Here is a 17903-nt window from a genome sequence, read left to right on the forward strand (position 1 = left end):
TGTGAGGTAAGCATATTCTTCTACCCAGAATGGGAAGAAAATGTCCATAGAAGAGTTGCCTAGACACAGAATAGCACAGCTGGTCTTGGCTGGCAGCAGGAGCCATAACTCAACTGGACACAGTGGAAGGCAGGAGCCCCTGATAGCTCAGGAAAGAAACATTTTTTGTGCCACTGAAATGAAATCATCACTCTGCCTGTGTTATCTTCTCTCTTATCCAAAGTTGATTGAGTAGTTCTAATGATGTTAGAAGCCAAGGACCCATCCCTTTCCAAGTTGCTCCTCAGAGAGCAGCCGGGAACCCGAGAACGATGAGTAAACGAATCTGTCCTGCCCTTCATCTTACAGGACCTGTACCGCCCCCTCTCATCGGATGATTTGGACTCAGTAGGAGATTCAGTGTAAAAGACACAATGGAGCGATATGTATGGTTTGTGATGGGATCAAGGTTTCCCATTTCCTAAGCAAGCGTCTAACAGCAAAATACACAAAAGAGTTTTGCATAAAAATTCGGTCCTACAGAAGCAAGTATGCCGACATTTTCTACTCATGATATTCTTCTTTGAAAGAATATTTTTTAAGTGTCTCCTCCATTTGATGTAACTGAGGAGAGTTTGAATACAATATTTGCTCCATCACTGAGGATTTTATGACTAAGATCTGGTTCCAGGTAAATTTCATATATGAATCCAATATTGAGTACAAGAACCACCCTGACCATCCAACATTACAGAGTCACCATTTCTATAAATGAGTTTTCTTTTTAATCATCACAGACATATAGATAGCAATTTGTCTGTACTTAATATAAAGCAAATTCAAATAGCAGTAGCAGACATGATTTTTCTAAAAGGTACACTCTTTTTAAAAAATCATATGGCCTTTTGATTATTTTATTGAAAGATAAAGCAAAAATTCTTCTCAATTTTTCTGAGTGAATATGTCTGAAAAGGAGTAGGGGGCTCCTGTATCTCACAAAGACTAATGTTAGACAGTAAGAATGTCCTCTGTTTTTGTTGACACATGGATTTTATTTTTCAAAATTATCTTTTATAAAAAATAGTTGCAGCTACATGGAAACATGAAGAACTTAGCATTATTATTAATTATACAATGCTTCCCTACAACAGCAACAGTATGTATATGTATTTTTTCAAATGCGTAACGTTTTTGACCTAAAAAAAAATTGGACTTGTACTTTGTTTCAAAGAATAAACTCAGTTTGAGAATTGAAATTCTTCTAAATGGTGCTTATGTACATTAGGCCCCCAGATTCATACAGCGCCATTCTGATCTTGTTTGGGAAATTTTCATATGCAAAACTCCTTTTGTGTCAACCAAGTGCGTCTATGATTATAACCCACTGTTAAACGTTAACCTACTAATTCCTCTCTTCTAGTTCTCTATTTTCAAAAGTGTAACTCAGCTTTGCTTAAACGTAAAACAATTATTTTTAGATCTGGATGTTAGAAATCAATGTGTATGGTGTCTTGTATATTTAGAGCATACCCCGTGACCATTTCTTTTTACTAGCTCAAACACTAACAATTTAAAACTTAACAAAGCATGAATTTTTATATTCTCCAGGCTTGACATATCTCAGTAGGGTGACAGATTTAAAATGTATGGTGCCATTTGGAGCCTTTTACTTGAAATTTCTTTCAAATTTTTCTTGAAAACAATTTGAAAATGCCTGATTCAAGATGGAGAGGAATTCCCTTGTCATACAGTTTCAAATGTTATTGATTTATTTCCCTCAATAGACTGTTCAACTGGCAAATTTTCCCATCTGGCTTATAGTTACCTATGTTGCCATCTCACTTGACAAGTGAATAAAATATTCCGACTGAAGAAGAAAAATAAAACGTCCAGGCAACCTATCAGCATTTGAAAATTTAGCCGAGTAATAATTAGTGTCTCATTATCCTGTCTGTTAAAGAGGAGGACACTTCTCTGGCGTGTTATATGAGAACTGCAGACTGATCCCTCCATCTTGAAAGGACAGAAAATAATCATACCTGTTCCAGACTTCAGATTTTAAAACTGTTTCCAATAGACATGAACAGAGACTCCTGCTGAGATCAAAGGGCTGCCTTGTCTTAGCTGAGACAGTAAATATCTGTGAGGATGCCTATGCTGTCTGTGGCAGTGTTATGTCTTTGTAAAATGCATTACTTAATATAGTTGAGCCCGTAAAAGATTAGTATGTATTTGACTAACCTGTCAAAAATTCAGAGAAAGCAGTGGGTCAGATGGTCCAGAACAAAAATATAAACTCCAGTAATTTCAGCTCCCCTGTGCTGCCAGTCTTATGGACAACTACTGCTTAGAGAGGCCCAATAAATGCTGTTTGTTCTATGTAAGTAGCAGGTATTGCCAGTTGCTATAAAGCCCATGGCTTTGTTTAGACACAGCATAAAGAGAGTGGACTTGGACTAATTGCCAGTAGGTATTGTGGCCAACTTTCCATTCAAGCAGTTCCAGAGAGATGCTATTCCACAGCATTTCATCTTTGAACATATGACTTTTATTAAAAGATTGTTCAAGGGCCATATATCTCATTTACTTTTTGAAACTAAAGTCCCTCCGAGATTGAAATAGCATACGCTGAGATCTCTTTCTATGCAGGAAATAATTCTATTATACTAAAGCAGAACTTTTAAACATCCAAGCGGCAAACCAGTTCATTGGTGGAACCCAATGGATAATTTACAGTCACTTAAGACATGGCTACTTTTAGAATTCTTTATACATCATTAGTCACTGAACTTTAAAATGCCTTTCTGAGCAGGAGAGGATGCCATCCTATAGAAGTCACAAGTTTTTCTCCCGCTGATAAACCTCTGAATGTAGTCTGTGCTGTGTTGACCTTTTCGGGCTTTGCATTTGTGTTTACAGTTTTTTTAGACATAGCTAGAGAGAAAAATGTTACAAAGAGGTCCCTGCTTTCAGCATTTTAGAAGCTCAAAACCTAGTGATCCACAAAACATGGTGTTCAGTGTGAACTTGGAAGCTATGAGAAATAGTCATCATTGTCTTGACTCATCATTTCAGCAGCGGGTCTGTACTGTTGTAGGTTTCTGAACTAGAAGTCTGAGGTCCACCCATCTGTACACACGCCTGCATGCACATATGAGGTCACCCTAACATTTCAGAATCAGATTCCATGTTCTGCAAACATCTGAGCAGCTCCGGCGCCCTGCCTGTGAGGCCTCTGCTAGGCAGCAAGGGTACTCTGCTCTCACGTACGGTGTATCCATGCCTGGCTGTGCTTTTGTTCCTATTTAAAAACACTGAAGTCTAAAAGCCTCATTTTTGAAAGAAATGTGAGTGAAAATGTATAAAAATAGTCCTAAAAGATAAATCCATATATTTTCACTGTTGAATTACTAAGTTGTTTCTATGGTGGCCATATATCTATACAGGTGTGTAGGTGTTTGTGTGCATTTGCAGGACTTGATGTATATGTGGGTGTGCCTACATAAATATCTGTGTATGTATATAAAACACGAAGAACAAAGGATGGTGTTTGTGGTGTGGCCTTATAAGTTACTGGCTCCTGTAGAATTGTATGTAAACCTTTATGTCATACAGTTGGGACATGAATATTAGTTGGTACATATTTAAGCTCAAAATCAGTTTGTTAAATTAGCATGATGAAACAGCTCTAAGTATTTACATGTACTGATTTATCCTAGATTCATTGAAATCCAGACAAACCAAGAACTGCAATCCAAGCAAATCCAATCTTACATTGATTGTGAAATGTAAATGCTCATTGGTGTTTCTATTGTAAATCTTGATGTCCAGTCAGTAAATTGATTGAATGCAATGACATTTTCCTGTTGTGTGTATATTGATGACCGCAGTGATTATCCATCAATGTTCACCAAACAGACTGATTTCTAGGCTTGTGGATAGTTGAATGTTACGCTGGAGCAAAAATAGGAAGAGTCAAAGTAGATTCAAAGTTTAGTTACAAAGCCAGGTAACATGTAAGGCCATCCTGTGCGTTCTTTTCATGCTTATAAACTGTTGAAATATTTTGAAGATACTTGCTGTGTGTGTCTATGTGTCTACACGAGTGTATACACACTTGAAAATGCTTATTGACTGAAGTTTACTGTCTGCGTACATTTGCTCATTTGTGCCTATTTGCATTAGCCTCGCCTTCGCCTCTAATCATGCATGTTAGTGACAGCAGTGTTGGTTGAGCGAACCCCCAGAGGAATAGTATGGAGATCAGAAATACGTTAACATTAGAACAATTGCCTGATACAGAGTATTAAACTGTCAGCTGAAAATATTTGTAATTTTGTGCCTGTAACGCATGTAAGGAAAACTGGAAAATCGGAGGCCCTCACTATAATTTTAAGGGTGCATGACATATGGTGTCTTTAAAATGTATTTTATTGTAATAAAAGGTGATGGATAAACTCTGAGGTAGTGTAAGTGAAGCATGAAACACTTGGTGTTTGTATTATATATGGCCACACAATGTTTTTGAAACCAGGGTAGTAGATATTCAAAGGTTAATAGGCAAAGAATATGGAAGTTAATTTTACTGTGGTGTGTTTTTGAGGCGTTTTAACTCATTGCCAGGCGAGGAACTTAGTTCCCATTTTTTCCTGAGGACTCTTTGAAACACCGTGAATGTTATAAAGTTGGATTTTTTTTAATAAAGGTTGCATACCATTTGCAGTTGGAGTTGCTTGGATGTATAGTCTCTTCATTGCAAAAAAAAAAAAAAGCATTTGTATTAAAATGGTTTAAGAGCAGTATATTGGGAAATCCATCATTCAAGGCAACCTGCAGAATTTTGTAGAGATGAGAACTAATGAAATGTTTTATTGAACTACCCAGTTTGGAAAGTTTTCACACCTTTGTGCTGTAAAATGCTGTACCTTGTGTTTCACGTGCAACCATGTTACCCTTTCCTGAACTTAACTTTGTGACATTTAGCAGCTTAGCTAAACCATGTAATAAACAGGAAAAACTGCCTATGTTGTTCAGTGAGTTTCTTTGGTTAGATGCTAGAATTGAAGTAACTGTGTGGGGCAAGGGTTGCCTTCATCACCTTGGACACGCCTTCTTGTGCTGAGTAGTAACAGCAGGTCATACTAGACAGGCTACAGAGTAGCACACGTGAAGTATAAAATACTGACAGGAAAAACAAAGTAAGATTACCTGATGGGAAATGCTGTTTCCAAGGGCTGCATTGTAATTAGCAATATATCTTCCTCTCAGGATTGCCTTAAGGATGAATTTGTCAGACAAATTGGCAACTTTCTTGGGGGTGGGATTAAAATGCACTAAAAAAATCATATTAGCTTTCTCCTGGGCTTAATAACCTTTGTCCTAAGGTCATAGAATTTTCAGTGGGAAGATGTATATGGGTATATATGTGTATGTATACAGACTACTTGTTTTTTAAAACATTGGATGAATGTATTCAATAATTTACAATTAACTAATGATAAAAAAAACATTTGATGCCTCAACTTTATCTTAGAAAAAAAATATATATATATATATAATTAATTCATAGTACCGTCTAAAGAATAGAAAATTTTACTCATCAAGTTAGAATATACCTTACATTAAAATTATAAGTGACCAGGGCTGGAGAGATGGCTCAGCAGTTAAGAGCATTAGCTGCTCTTCCAGAGGTCCTGAGTTCAATTCCCAGCAACCACATGGTGGCTCACAACCATCTCTAGTGGGATCTGATGCCCCCTTCTGGCATAAAGTTGATAGAACACTCATATACATAAATAAATTTTTTAAAAATTATACAAAAGATCATCATTACAGTTTTAGATCTAACACTTTTACTAGATTTCTGTTGAGCTTAATATTAATTGGCTATAATTTTCTCTCTTTCTTGCTTCCATGATAAATTTATTCAGTATCTATAGCTACAATGGTACAACTAGAGGGAATTTTCCAAATTTATTTAATTCCAAAGGGCATTTATACTTCATGCAACAGAGATTAAATTTAAATGAAGTAGGTGCCTAAAAGAGTAGCGAGCTCTCCTCATTAGAGACTGAAAACTCTACTTGAGGATAAAATTCCTAAGGGAATGACTCAATCCGTGAGGTACAGAAGATGACGTCCTTAACCCCTTCCAAGCTATGGGTTTGTGAAGAGTGAGTGGAGGGATTGAGCGATCCAGTGTGATGGATTCTGGACAAGTGGCTCACATGGCAGGTGTGGGGAGCTTTGCCTGAGCGTTCTGGTTTTAAAGCAGAGGCAAAGGAGAGGACCTGATGCATCAGAGATTGTATTATAAATGGATTCACTCACTTTTGAAATCTTAGCTCCCATGGTCTCTCTAGCAAAGATATAATCCAAGATCATCATTTTCATGTGCCCCTTCTATCACCAAACCAATTTCCTGCGTAATAGCTTTTCGGTCTTTTAAACAATCTGACTGAATCTTTATGAGTTTTTAAATATTCAAACTTATATTCTTGGTTCTTAATTTGACTGTGTAGAGTTAATTTAAGAAGAACACGCTATCAATACTGTAGACAGAGTCTGCCTTATTTCAAAGAGTGGGCTTCTGTTGGTCATTGCAGATTGGTGCTCTCAGCCATTCTGTTCTATAACCACTTGGGGAGTAAAAGAGATGTGTGGCTTTTCTATATCACACCAACTCTTGTTAGTCTCCAGTGCCCTACACAAACATTATTTTTTCTTGTTGCTCTATTGGGTTGTCTTCAAACTCTCTGTCGACCCACCCTCAAGATTATTCAGACAGTGGTTAGTCTGTGAAGCATTTATTTCTTACGTTTCCTTTATAAAGCTAATTCAGAACTCAAACAAGGGTGAGCACTGGGTTTTTTGGTTCTTTTCAGCCTCTTTCCACATCAGCAAAACATAACTATATGCCAAGGCAGAATCTGGAGATAGTACCATTCTCCAGTCAAAGCTGGGTTATGTGATAGATTTGTCTACTCCGCTTGAGTCAATTGTATCGATTGGATATTTTCCAAATCTTGATGCAGTGTGGACCCTGGCTGAGTGACAACATTCATACAAATGCCATAAGTAACTCATAACATTTAAAAATGAACTGTGTCTTTGACAGCAGAGTCATCAGATACATCTTGGTAAAATGTGGTTAGAGCTGTTAGCTCAGCTTTCTCACTTACTTCAAAAAGTATGCCATGTCTGTCCCCATCTGTTACATGATCCCAGGCTAAATCATGGTGCTTGGGGTGTGTTCTTACTTTGCAGGGCAGCGCTTTTATGGAGGTGTTCTATAAAAGCCTCCAGGTGTCGGCAACCTGCCCAAATGGTTCTCATTAAATCTGTGGGGAGGCGATGACATCTCAAATGTCATGGCACCTCTCCTGGCAGCTAATTGTGTTAAATTCTAAAGTAACCGCGTGTTTTGTACTATAGGCCCCGATGACTCCGATTTAGCAAACTAACTGAAATCAACATAAAACCTCACCAGCATGGACCTTCTCCAGTGATTTGTCCACTTACAATAAAGTAGGTAGAGTAACTTCATCTAGAAGTAGTCGGTCTCTTCGGTGTTTGTCAGTCCATATGAAGGACTGGCAGATTTCATTAGGTCACTTCTAAAGAGCTCATTATATGTGCTCGTTACCGTTTTCAAGCCAGACATGCAAATACAAATCACATCATTCCAGGAGAGACTTAAGTGTCTAGGCATACCTAGGCAGATTAATAACGACTCCCACAGAGAGCCATGCGGATTGCTGGAGTGGTGGAAAGGAGGGAAAAAGAGAGGGTAGTGGGTGGGATGGCAAAACCAGAATCCAAAAATTAATAGTCTAGGAAAAATATAAAATAAATGAATACCATTAAGGATGGCATTTGACATAAAGTCTCAGCGCTTGGTCCATAAAACCAACCTCTCAAATAGGGCAATGGGTTCACCTGTGAAGTTGGTAAATTGTTAAAATGGGGCACTACAGAGAAGCCAGTATGATCTTGAGGTGAATTAATTTTCTGTTCAGGAGAAAGAAGGTCCAGTGCTGGTTGAACACATTTAGATGGTGGCTTTCAGTTTTGAGCACCGGGTTTAACGAGGATCGGCAGCTCTGTCCTGCCTCCAGGATGGGAGAATCACAGATCTTTATCACATGATGAACAAGAAAATACGGGCATGTACAAATTGAGAAAGGAGGCTCAGAGGAAGTCCTGCTGGTTTCCAAAAATCTGAAGTCTGTCTTGTGGGAATGGATTCCATTCTCATACTGGTTAACTCTAGAAATGGGCAATAAAAATGATGAATAGAAAATATCCACAGTACTGGCTGCACCTTTCTGTAGTGGGGAGTTTGATCTCTGCGTGGAAATGGGGTGGAAAGGGTCACATTTAAGGTCCAGTTCAGTTCCTGAAGTTCTTTGAATCTGTGAGAGGTCATTGCCATTGAAAAGTGTATAGTATTCAGCTTCTTACTTCTTTGGAGAGAGAAGAGATAATGCCCTTAGAAGCTCAATAGATTTATTTTACTGTACTTGAGCATAATAAAGAAAACTAGAACTTTCCATTTCCAGAATACCCTCTTTATACATAAATAAGCTTTTCTCTTAAAAGCACCAGTCATCCACTAGTCTCAAGCAGCAAGGAATTTGAAATGGCATGGGCTACATTTTCAAAAACACAGATTTCGAGTTGAAAAAGCCAAAGCAATTGTAGATATCAGCATACTTGTGTTGACCCTACTCTTAAAAAAAAAATGCTAAATGAACTGAGCTTAGAAACCTTGGGGGACTTTTATTCATTTGATAGGACAAACACTGTGGCAGGCGTCCATACCAGCAGACATTTGCTACTCTGTTGAAAACACACTTCATTAGTCAGTAAGACAGTTTACTGAATAATACACAGCAAGTGTATAGGATGCTACACATTTTAAGAGATGTTACCATGTACTCAGGGTCAGAGTTCCCTGCAGAGCACCTGATGGCCTTATTAATGGAAGCAGCCTTTTTAATTGAGTATATAGACTGTGGTATCTTTGCGAGCAAATACACTATTGTCTATTAACTTGGGTGCTTGATGAAAGAATGTCTTTGGACTGTAAAATATGGAACACAACATGACAAGGCAGCATCTGCCACATCCAAACCATGATATACCTACGCTATGAAACATATTTGTGATGCTGAGAGAAGACACCTAAGGGTTGGACAGCCCGGAAGAGAAGTTCTCCAGCCTGTCCATTTTATTTCGTGCATTTCTGCCTGAATCATCATTGCGTTTGGAATGATGCAGGAAATCATCTCACTGTTCTGGAAAGAACACACCTTCCCCTCCAGTGTGGTCATGTTAATGTTTATTTTCTCCAGGGAGCAACATCATAAATCTGCCTTGTCTCAGCGTTCCATGCAGATATTATAAGTATAAAGTTTTTGCAAACAGGCATTCTTGGAGGTCAGTAGAGCATGGGTTCAAAGCGATACGTTTACTGTGCCTTCAACATGGTGGGCTGTGATTCTGTACAAACAAACAAAAACTCTGTTTGGAAATCAGAATCTTTGAATCTATGATGTTCCTAGTTAAAAGGAGGCTAGCTGAGAGAATATGGGAAAACGACTCAAATCACCAAGCTTATTGGGAGAAGATTTTTGTGATGCAGGGAAGACAAGGCACATTATACAAGCTGTATGACATTTGGGGGTATACAATAGTAATATCAAAACTTCTGAAATGTCCTGTAAGGAAGCAGAAGTATCATTATTAGTATAATTTTCATTCTAAGCTTGTCAATTGTCAACATCAATGAACTCACCAATGGGATATATCCATCTTTGTCCCTTTGTCACTCAGGAAAGGTTCTGTGGTGCTTGCCTCAGATGGCCCTGGAATGGTTAGATGGTATATCCCCAACCACATAAATCTGTTTTATGAAGAAGCAGGTATTTGGGGTTTCTGTGCAGGAGGCTGTTGGGTATGAGCCACATACAACTCCTCTGCCCTGTTTGTGCTCAGCGATAGCTGGCTAGAATGGGGTGGAGGCTGAATGGTTGACTGGGAGACGGGTAAGCAGAGGAAATGTAGGTCATGTTAGCTTCTCCTCACCGCTTCGTGATCAATGCAACTACAGCCGCTCTCCCTTCTCTCTGCTCCACAGACAGCCGGCACCATGAGCCAATGCCGCCCCCTCACCGCCTCCTGCTCCCATCAGGCCAACCAAGTGGATAAACCCAGGGGAACAGAAGGAAGATCTTTTAGGACGAGCTGTGTTCACTATTTAGAAATAGCATAACTGTGTGCAAGCTGTTTTCTCGAGAAGTAGGGGCAGAGACGGAAGCGTCCCTTGTCAAATACTCTTCTCAGCCAGTTGTAATATTGAATATTTTCCCTCTAAGGGAGTCAATACCCTGTTTGCTCTCATGGGTCTTCGATCAAAATCCATCTAGACTACAGGAGACTCTCCTGGCCTAGGCTTTCATTCTTGCCTTTCTCTCAGACATATTATGTATGAGAGGTAATAGCTAGTCTCCTATTTACTGTGTGTCTTTATCTCAAAGTGAGAGTAACAAATCCAGTCTTCTACTTTTCTCTTAAAGTTTTACTAAAGCTGAGTTAGTTGCCTTTTATTTTAGAATAGTCCATAACTAACTTAAAAGACGTTTTGTTATTGTAAAAATAGAAATAAAGCCAGAACGGCACCACATTTGAGACTCTCAGCATAGACTAGAAGACAGAAATGAGGTGCCTAAAATCTGGCAGACTGGAGCTCAAGGATGCTAATTTTGAGAGAAGAAGTCATGGGCATCCAGGTTTCCAATGATTCCTAGTCAATACAAACTCTTACTGGCTAATAGCGAGGGCGGGACTTATGACCCGCCTTGGATATTCTTAAGATCTCCTTTCCCAAGTTTGAAGACCAGTTCCTCCCTGGGAGGGGCAATACTAGCTCCTGAGATCCTGGGCTGGGTGTGGTGTGTGGAGGCTCCATCACTCTGACCCAGGTTTTTTTATTCTGTTCCTGTTCCCTTACAGATTTCTCAGCATGGCGGCTCCTCTACTTCACTTTCATCCACAAAAGTCTGCAGCTCAATGGATGAGAATGACGGCCCTGGGGAAGGTGATGAGCTGGGGAAAAAGTGCAGCTTGCAGGGCGGATGGAGGAGGAGTTAGCTAAATTTACTCTGAAAACTATAACATCTCAAACACAATGAGTAGCCAAACTCCAGCAGCTCGTGGGGGGCGGGGTGTCATTGGGGACAGGAGTGGGTGACTCCTGCAGGCATTAGCACCCCCTGTCTGAGACTGGGAAAGAGAAGTTGGCTGGGCTGAGTGCTTTCACATCCTATGTGGGTGTGTGATGCCTAGGAAGACCAGCTATTGCCTGCCTTTGTGCTCCAAGCTCTAATCCCTTTTTGTAAGTGAAAAGACAACTGTGTCTTGTGTATGAGCACCTGTAGGTGGGCTCCAACTTAAGGGAATTCAACTGATCAAACTATAACTTTACAGGAAGAAGCACTGCTGGTAACTGCAAAGACATACTGCTTGTCCCTTAAACTAATTTGCATTAGAATTTCTCTGTGATATAAGAAAGTGATCTGGATTAGAGTGTTGACTTTTTGGCTAACTGGCTGGATGGTGTGGAACAAGCCTCTTTGGCTCTCCCTGTCTTAGTTCCCCTTTTATAGAAAAGCAAATTATTAAATGTCACCATTTCCACCATCCTGGGGCTGTAGTCAGGCTCAAATCAATGAGGGGAAATAATTTGGAAAAGGAAGAGTGTTAAGATTAAGCCACTGTTAAGATAAGTTCCTCTGCTTCAAATGATGTGACTTGATAATTTTCCCAAGAATGCACCCTCTAAGGGATTCTCTTACATTAAGTAAGACACATGACTCACGTGGGAATTGTTTGCTTCTTACATGGTTATGGCAGACATTTTTGCATGTGTTGAAACCGTAGTCCAGTCATCTAGGAGTCTCCTTCATTCCAGTGTGCTGTGTTCACCCAGTGAAATGTAATGGTCCTTGACTAAACCTAGGCTGAGTCTAGAGGGACCGGATCCTTTATCAATAGTTGGTCGAAAAACCCCAAATGTTGTATCTTGGATGGGTGTCCCACTGAATGTTTCCACTGGAAGAGAGGACAGGTGACCCCATCTGTGGGATCACAATTAGCCCAGAGGCCGTGGATAACTACTGTACTACCCAGGTCGAGAGTCCTAGGACCCTGTCATCTGGCAGACGGTTTGTAAATTCAGATAACCCACCACCATTTCCTCCCCTCCTCAAGGAGAAGATGAAAATCCCAGGTTGAGTCTTTCCAACACAGGCAAAATCATGACTCTTTCCTGGGTGGGCTAAGGGAGGAGGCACTGACTGCAGCCCTCACTTTATTCTGGGCACTGCCAAAGTAGCTTCCTGTGATCCAGGAGGGAAGTGCCATCCACAGCTCCACAGCGTGAAGATGCACAGGGTATAGGAGAGCCAATTGCTGTGCATTTTGACTTTACTTTCTAGAAAAGGCAGCCCGGTTGTGCAGTCTGAGCCCTTTGAGGCCAGCACAAAGGGCCTCAGACGACTTTCCATTCATTCTTCCCCAGCACCACACATGCAGTGCAAACTACAAAACTTACCAGAAACCCCCTTCACACGCAAATTTATTTTGAGGGGGGAAACTCAGTGTATGAGGACAGACCAGGAGGAGAGCACAGTTAGGAAGCTCACCAGGCTCCTATGCCATTTTGCACATGGGTAGCTTGGGGGAAAGCTGGGATTTATAACTTTAAAGCATGTACATTTTACAGCCCAGATTTAAAAGGGTTTTTATACCCTTGACATGTTAAAGGTGATGCATCATATTTATGTGACCCAAGCATGGCTTATTTAATTTTATAGCCTTGGCTATTTAAAGCATTATTAGGCATTTGTAAAATACTTCAAAATACATTTTCAGAGGGAGAAAATGCTATGTTATTACAAAAACTGTTCTGCCCACAGACATAATAGATATCAGGGTTTAAACTCGACATCTGCCATGCAGGTTCCTTGGTGAGAACATTTGTCTAAAATCTGCTCATTGATACTAGGGAGGGGTGACCAGCAACCCTTAGTGCATAAGGAATTTTGCAGAGATATCCATTTCAGGATGGAGTCAAGCTCAATGTCCAAACAGCAGGACCTTTTCATGCTTGTACAATGTCAAGCTGCTAAGCATCCCTCCAGAAATGCTTTTCTCTGCCCTGTACATAAGAATGTCATTTCTCTGAATACAATGGGTATTCAGTGAGGGCTATTGATCAAATTAGCATGAAGTTCAAAATGCAGAATTTCCTCCTCTGAATCCCCACTGAAGCAGAAAACATAAGTTGCAGTGATATCGGTCCAGGTCGGCCCAATAGGTGTTCTTTTTAATTAATCGTTTGCCTTGGTTAAAAACTGTCAAGTCTGTATGAGCCTGCAAGGGAGGGGGCTGCCCAGAGTGCTTCCGAATTGATTCCCGTCTGTGAGGTGATTCTTAGAAATGTATCTTTTGTAGTCTGTGCCTCCTTCCCTATCAATAAAAACACACTAATAACTCTTTCAGAAGAGTCTGAGGAAGGCTTCCAGATTCCTGCCACAATAACAGAGCGCTACAAAGTCGGAAGAACAATAGGGGATGGAAATTTCGCCGTTGTCAAGGAATGCATAGAGAGGTAAGCAGGGGTCTGGCTGCGTGGGAAGTTCAGGAAACACTTGGCCTCCATGGTTTCCGTGACCCAGTCTCCATTTTCAGACAGAGACACATACGGTTTATGTCTCAACCCCAGAGACACAAAGAATAAAAAAACAATAAACAAAAGCCACCTAAAAACAGACTGTAAAAATGTAACAATTCCTGGGATGCTCTCTAAGATAGAAAGACTTTGATTTTTACTTCGTATATCTAGAAAAGCTTCCCAGGTCTGGCAGGTAATATTTTTATATTATTTTTCTTGAGAAGTTATTTTGAAGACTTCCTCCTATACTTCTCCTCAAGAATGTTCTTTTATAGAGTTGGATCTCTAACATATACCTAAATAAAAATTATTCATGACAATAACCTTGAAAGGTTTGAAAACGCATGTGTGCCGAGTCTACAAAAATGGTACTTGATCTGTGAAAGTATCTTCAGAGGGATAAACTACAGACCCTGTGGGTTTAGAGTCAAGGTCCTTTCAAGCTGTCCTCACACTCACCATCCTCCTGCCTCTGCCTTCCGAGTGTTAGGATTACAGGCATTTTCCCATGCCCGACTTATGCAGAGGTTCTTAATGACTGCTCAAGGACAGTAGCTGGTGGACACCAGGCAGAGAAGTGACGACAAATAGTCTCAGCCCTTAGGGAAGTGACCTCAAAACCTCAGCTCAGTGTCACACTCAGAGTTCTGTCCTGGGCAGTGGCCTGTGTTCGGCATCTGGACAGCTGGCATCTTCTCAGAGCTGTGCTGGGGGCATTTAGCTCACCCCCTGAGGGGATCCCTCTGGATCTCTGGGGCCTGGCTTGAATGAAACATGTTTCCCTGCTCCCCTCCCCCCATTATTCCCACTGAGCTGAACATTCCTCAGGTTCCTGGGGCCTGTGTAAGCATCCCTGCCCTGTGTCATACCACTACTTTGAGAGGATACCTCGGGCCAGGCAGCTGTAGCACAGAAGAGTCTGGATCTGAGCCACTTCAAACTGGAAGTCTGCCTAGGGTATCCTGCATCACCAGGATTTAGCTGAACCAGCATCCGCCTAGATGCTGGACCCCAGCACGCCTTCTTCATTCAAGACAGCAAAGCCCCCACTAGGTAACTGTCACACAGTAGCTCTCAGATCTCACTCCTCTCGGTACTCCAGCTGGGCTGGGGTGCTCACAGTGGCACAGCAGCCTACTGTGGCACTTACTCTGCATGAGGTAGAGTCACAGTAATCAGTGGCATGGAAATCTCCCCTGCTGATGCTGTCAGTTCACCTTTCTCCTCTCCCATGGTCCCCAGCCCCCACAGATGGAAGCCAGCCTTCAATTGCCTGGCTGTCAGATACAGAAAACATTCTGTTACCACCTTGGCAGCCACCCTTCCTGAAACCACACCAACCACTATTTACCGAGCATCTATCTGTTTGTGGTCCTTAAATTATAGTATCTCATTGAATTATAATGATCCAATCAGGTCAGTATTGCTGTTCCCATTTTATAACAAGGTAGACTGAAGACATTAAATATCCAAGGCCAGTCATCTACTAAACACGTAGACCAGAGTAGACCAGAGCTTTGCTCCCAAACATATACTTAAATCTGTCTACCCAATTACTTCTAGTAAAGGATTCCTCACAAGAGTCTAATAAGGAACTTACCTGCACCAAAGTCACTTTTCCAATGAACAATAAGGCAGAAATTAAATCAGGAAAGGCATTTTAAGTAGGAAGGCTCCTGTTTTGGCAGACTGGCATGGTCTTTCTTTGTGGGCTTTCTAACCATTTGCCAGCACTCATCATCTCTTAGGTTGCCCCAGTGATGAGTTATACTGGTTGATCTCCCTGGTCCTGCACCAGGATGGTATCTCAGACCTAGGATCCCAGCCTTCCTTCACCAGACAGTTCCCACTTCTCCATACAGAATTCCCCTTTCTTTCTTCCTTCCTTTCTTTCTTTCTTTCTTTCTTTCTTTCTTTCTTTCTTTCTTTCTTTCTTTCTTTCTTTCTTTCTCTCTCTCTCTCTCTCTCTCTCTCTCTCTCTCTCTCTCTCTCTCTCTCTTTCTTTCTTTCTTTCTTTCTCACTTGGCTTGTGTTCATTTTGCTTGAGTTCACATCTTGGGCTCACTGCGTGAAACTTTAGAGTCTAAATACCAGATTGCTCCAAAAGTGTCAGCTTCCAGCTCCTGCTGAGCAAGGACATATGGCTGGTGCCCTCTCTCTCCAGAGATATTATGAAACATTCTTTTAATATTTTACAGAGATCCAAGAAAATAAACACAAGCTAAGAATGTTGTGAATGGCACATGCTGCTTGTGGGTGCATTCTGCTATGTTTTGGGGGATAAGTGTATATCAACATGGGTAAAGATGTTCCTCCCCTGTAGTAATATGCCATCACAGGCAGTTTTTCTGCAGTGGGTACAATGACAGGGTGACAGGGTGACATGGGCCTTCTCTTCTGTGGCCCTTCTAGCATATTCTTTGCTAGCACACCGCTATTTGAGCCAATGAGATTTTTAAAAATATTTTTATAAATTCTTTGAGAATTTCATACATTGTATTTTGATCATATTCATCCATCTTCTCTATCTCCTCCCAGATCCATCCCCCCATTCCACACCCATCCAACATGATGTCCTCATTTTGTTTTTAAATCCATTGAGTTATATTAATGTCATCTAAGAGCTCTTAGGCATGTGGCCATTCCCTGGGCTATCCTGGGCTACCAGGAGCACAGCCCTTAAAGAAAACTAACTCTCCTTCTCCCAGCAGCCATCAATTATCAATAGCTCCTCGGCTAGAGGTGGAACTTCCTATACTCTCCCCATCTCCATGCTGGAATTTTGTCTAGCTTGAGCTTGTGCGGGTCTTGTGAGCACTGTCTCAGCTACTGTACATTCATGTCCTTGTAGACATTCACCCTCTGGCTCTTACAGTCTCCACTACCTCTTCCACAATGATCCCTGACCTTTGGGAGGAAGGTGTGATATGATATCCTGTTTAAGGCTGGGCGCCAGAATCACTCTCAGCACCTTGACCAGTTGTGGGTCCCGGTGTCAATCACCTGCGGCAGTAAGGGGCTTCTCGGATGAGGGGTCAGGTATGCTCCAATCAACCGGTATGATGAGAAGCCATTAGGAGTCAATGTAATACTATGTTTCGTTAGCAGAGTAATAGTAGCAGGTTCTTCCCTAGCTAGGTGTCTCATCACATGTCCTTGGCCCTGATAACTGTCAGGGCATGGCTACTATCTGTGGAGCAGCCTTAAGTCCAATAAGAAAGTGACTAGTCCATGCTGTCAGAATTTCTGTTTTTGTAAAACCTGCACTTGGGCTCCAACCTTAGGCCATATTTAATGGGAAGGTGACCTTACCACCTGATTTGCCCTAGACAAGGAGAAAGACATAATTCTCTGGTACTGCTGCTCTTCCATGGCCTAGAGAGTCCCATGACAGGACAGGAATGTAATAGCAGGAAGAGACAAGCAAATGACCTGTGTTGTTAGCAGCAAGCTGGACATCCAGAATTATTTTCCGTGCCTTAAATTGAGTTTGTTATTTTGGTTAAACTGTGCCTTGGCATTGTTACCTTATGTTTTATAGTTGACACTAATACCTATTTTGGGGCTCATTTTCAAAGACTAGCTGCTCCTCTAAATGCATACTTACAGTAATTAAGGGTTATTATTACATGACTACAGCTCTGCCTCTAAGAAGTCAAGAAAGAATTGTTGTGATATTAAACTGAGTGGTCATCTGTGGTGTGTGTTGTCTGATAGAAGATGTGAGTATGTTTGGTAGGATGTTGGTGTTATAAAATGTTCTAGCTAGAGAGGTGTCATATACTTCTTTACAAGGCCTGAGGCCACCCAACCCACACTTGATTCCATCTTCCCCTCCATGGTAGGCTTGGGACAGAATGTAAGATCCTGGCCTTCTGGGAGACAGCCCTGTCACCAGCTCAAGGATGTCCGCCTGCTTATAAAGAAAACTCCACCTTCCCAGATTCCACAGCAGCCATGGTTATAAAAGACTTATAGTAGAGAAGCGAGGCTTCAAAGTCATTACCTTCTGGCTTTTCCCCCCAGATTTCATCATAACAACGTAAAGTTTACTGAGTGTTTTCTGTGCTGGGGCCTGAAAATACAGTAACTAGCATTTTTAGAAATAGTACATGTTACTGGTTTCTAAAAGGCCCATGAAACAAATATTTTAATACTTGGCCTCTAAATTGGTCTATAGAAAAAC

At 41.0% G+C, this 17903-nt stretch overlaps 1 protein-coding gene across 5 annotated transcripts in view; it reads left to right on the forward strand.

Annotated features, from left to right (window-relative positions):
* Positions 1 to 17903, forward strand: part of Dclk1 (doublecortin like kinase 1) — a 306342-nt gene that overhangs the window by 231402 nt on the left and 57037 nt on the right. For 4 of the 5 annotated variants that reach the window (XM_052730073.1, XM_052730072.1, XM_052730075.1 and 1 more), the window contains 2 exons: positions 10996 to 11080; positions 13546 to 13654. In XM_052730073.1, coding sequence (XP_052586033.1) covers positions 10996 to 11080; positions 13546 to 13654 — 194 coding nt within the window. Of the gene's footprint in view, positions 1 to 348; positions 5002 to 10995; positions 11081 to 13545; positions 13655 to 17903 lie in introns of those variants that run through there. The other variant, XM_052730076.1, reaches the window with a different exon arrangement.

This window comes from Peromyscus californicus, unplaced genomic scaffold (genome assembly GCF_007827085.1).
Source record: "Peromyscus californicus insignis strain IS unplaced genomic scaffold, ASM782708v3 Scaffold_9__1_contigs__length_137607984, whole genome shotgun sequence".
Taxonomy (NCBI): domain Eukaryota; kingdom Metazoa; phylum Chordata; class Mammalia; order Rodentia; family Cricetidae; genus Peromyscus; species Peromyscus californicus.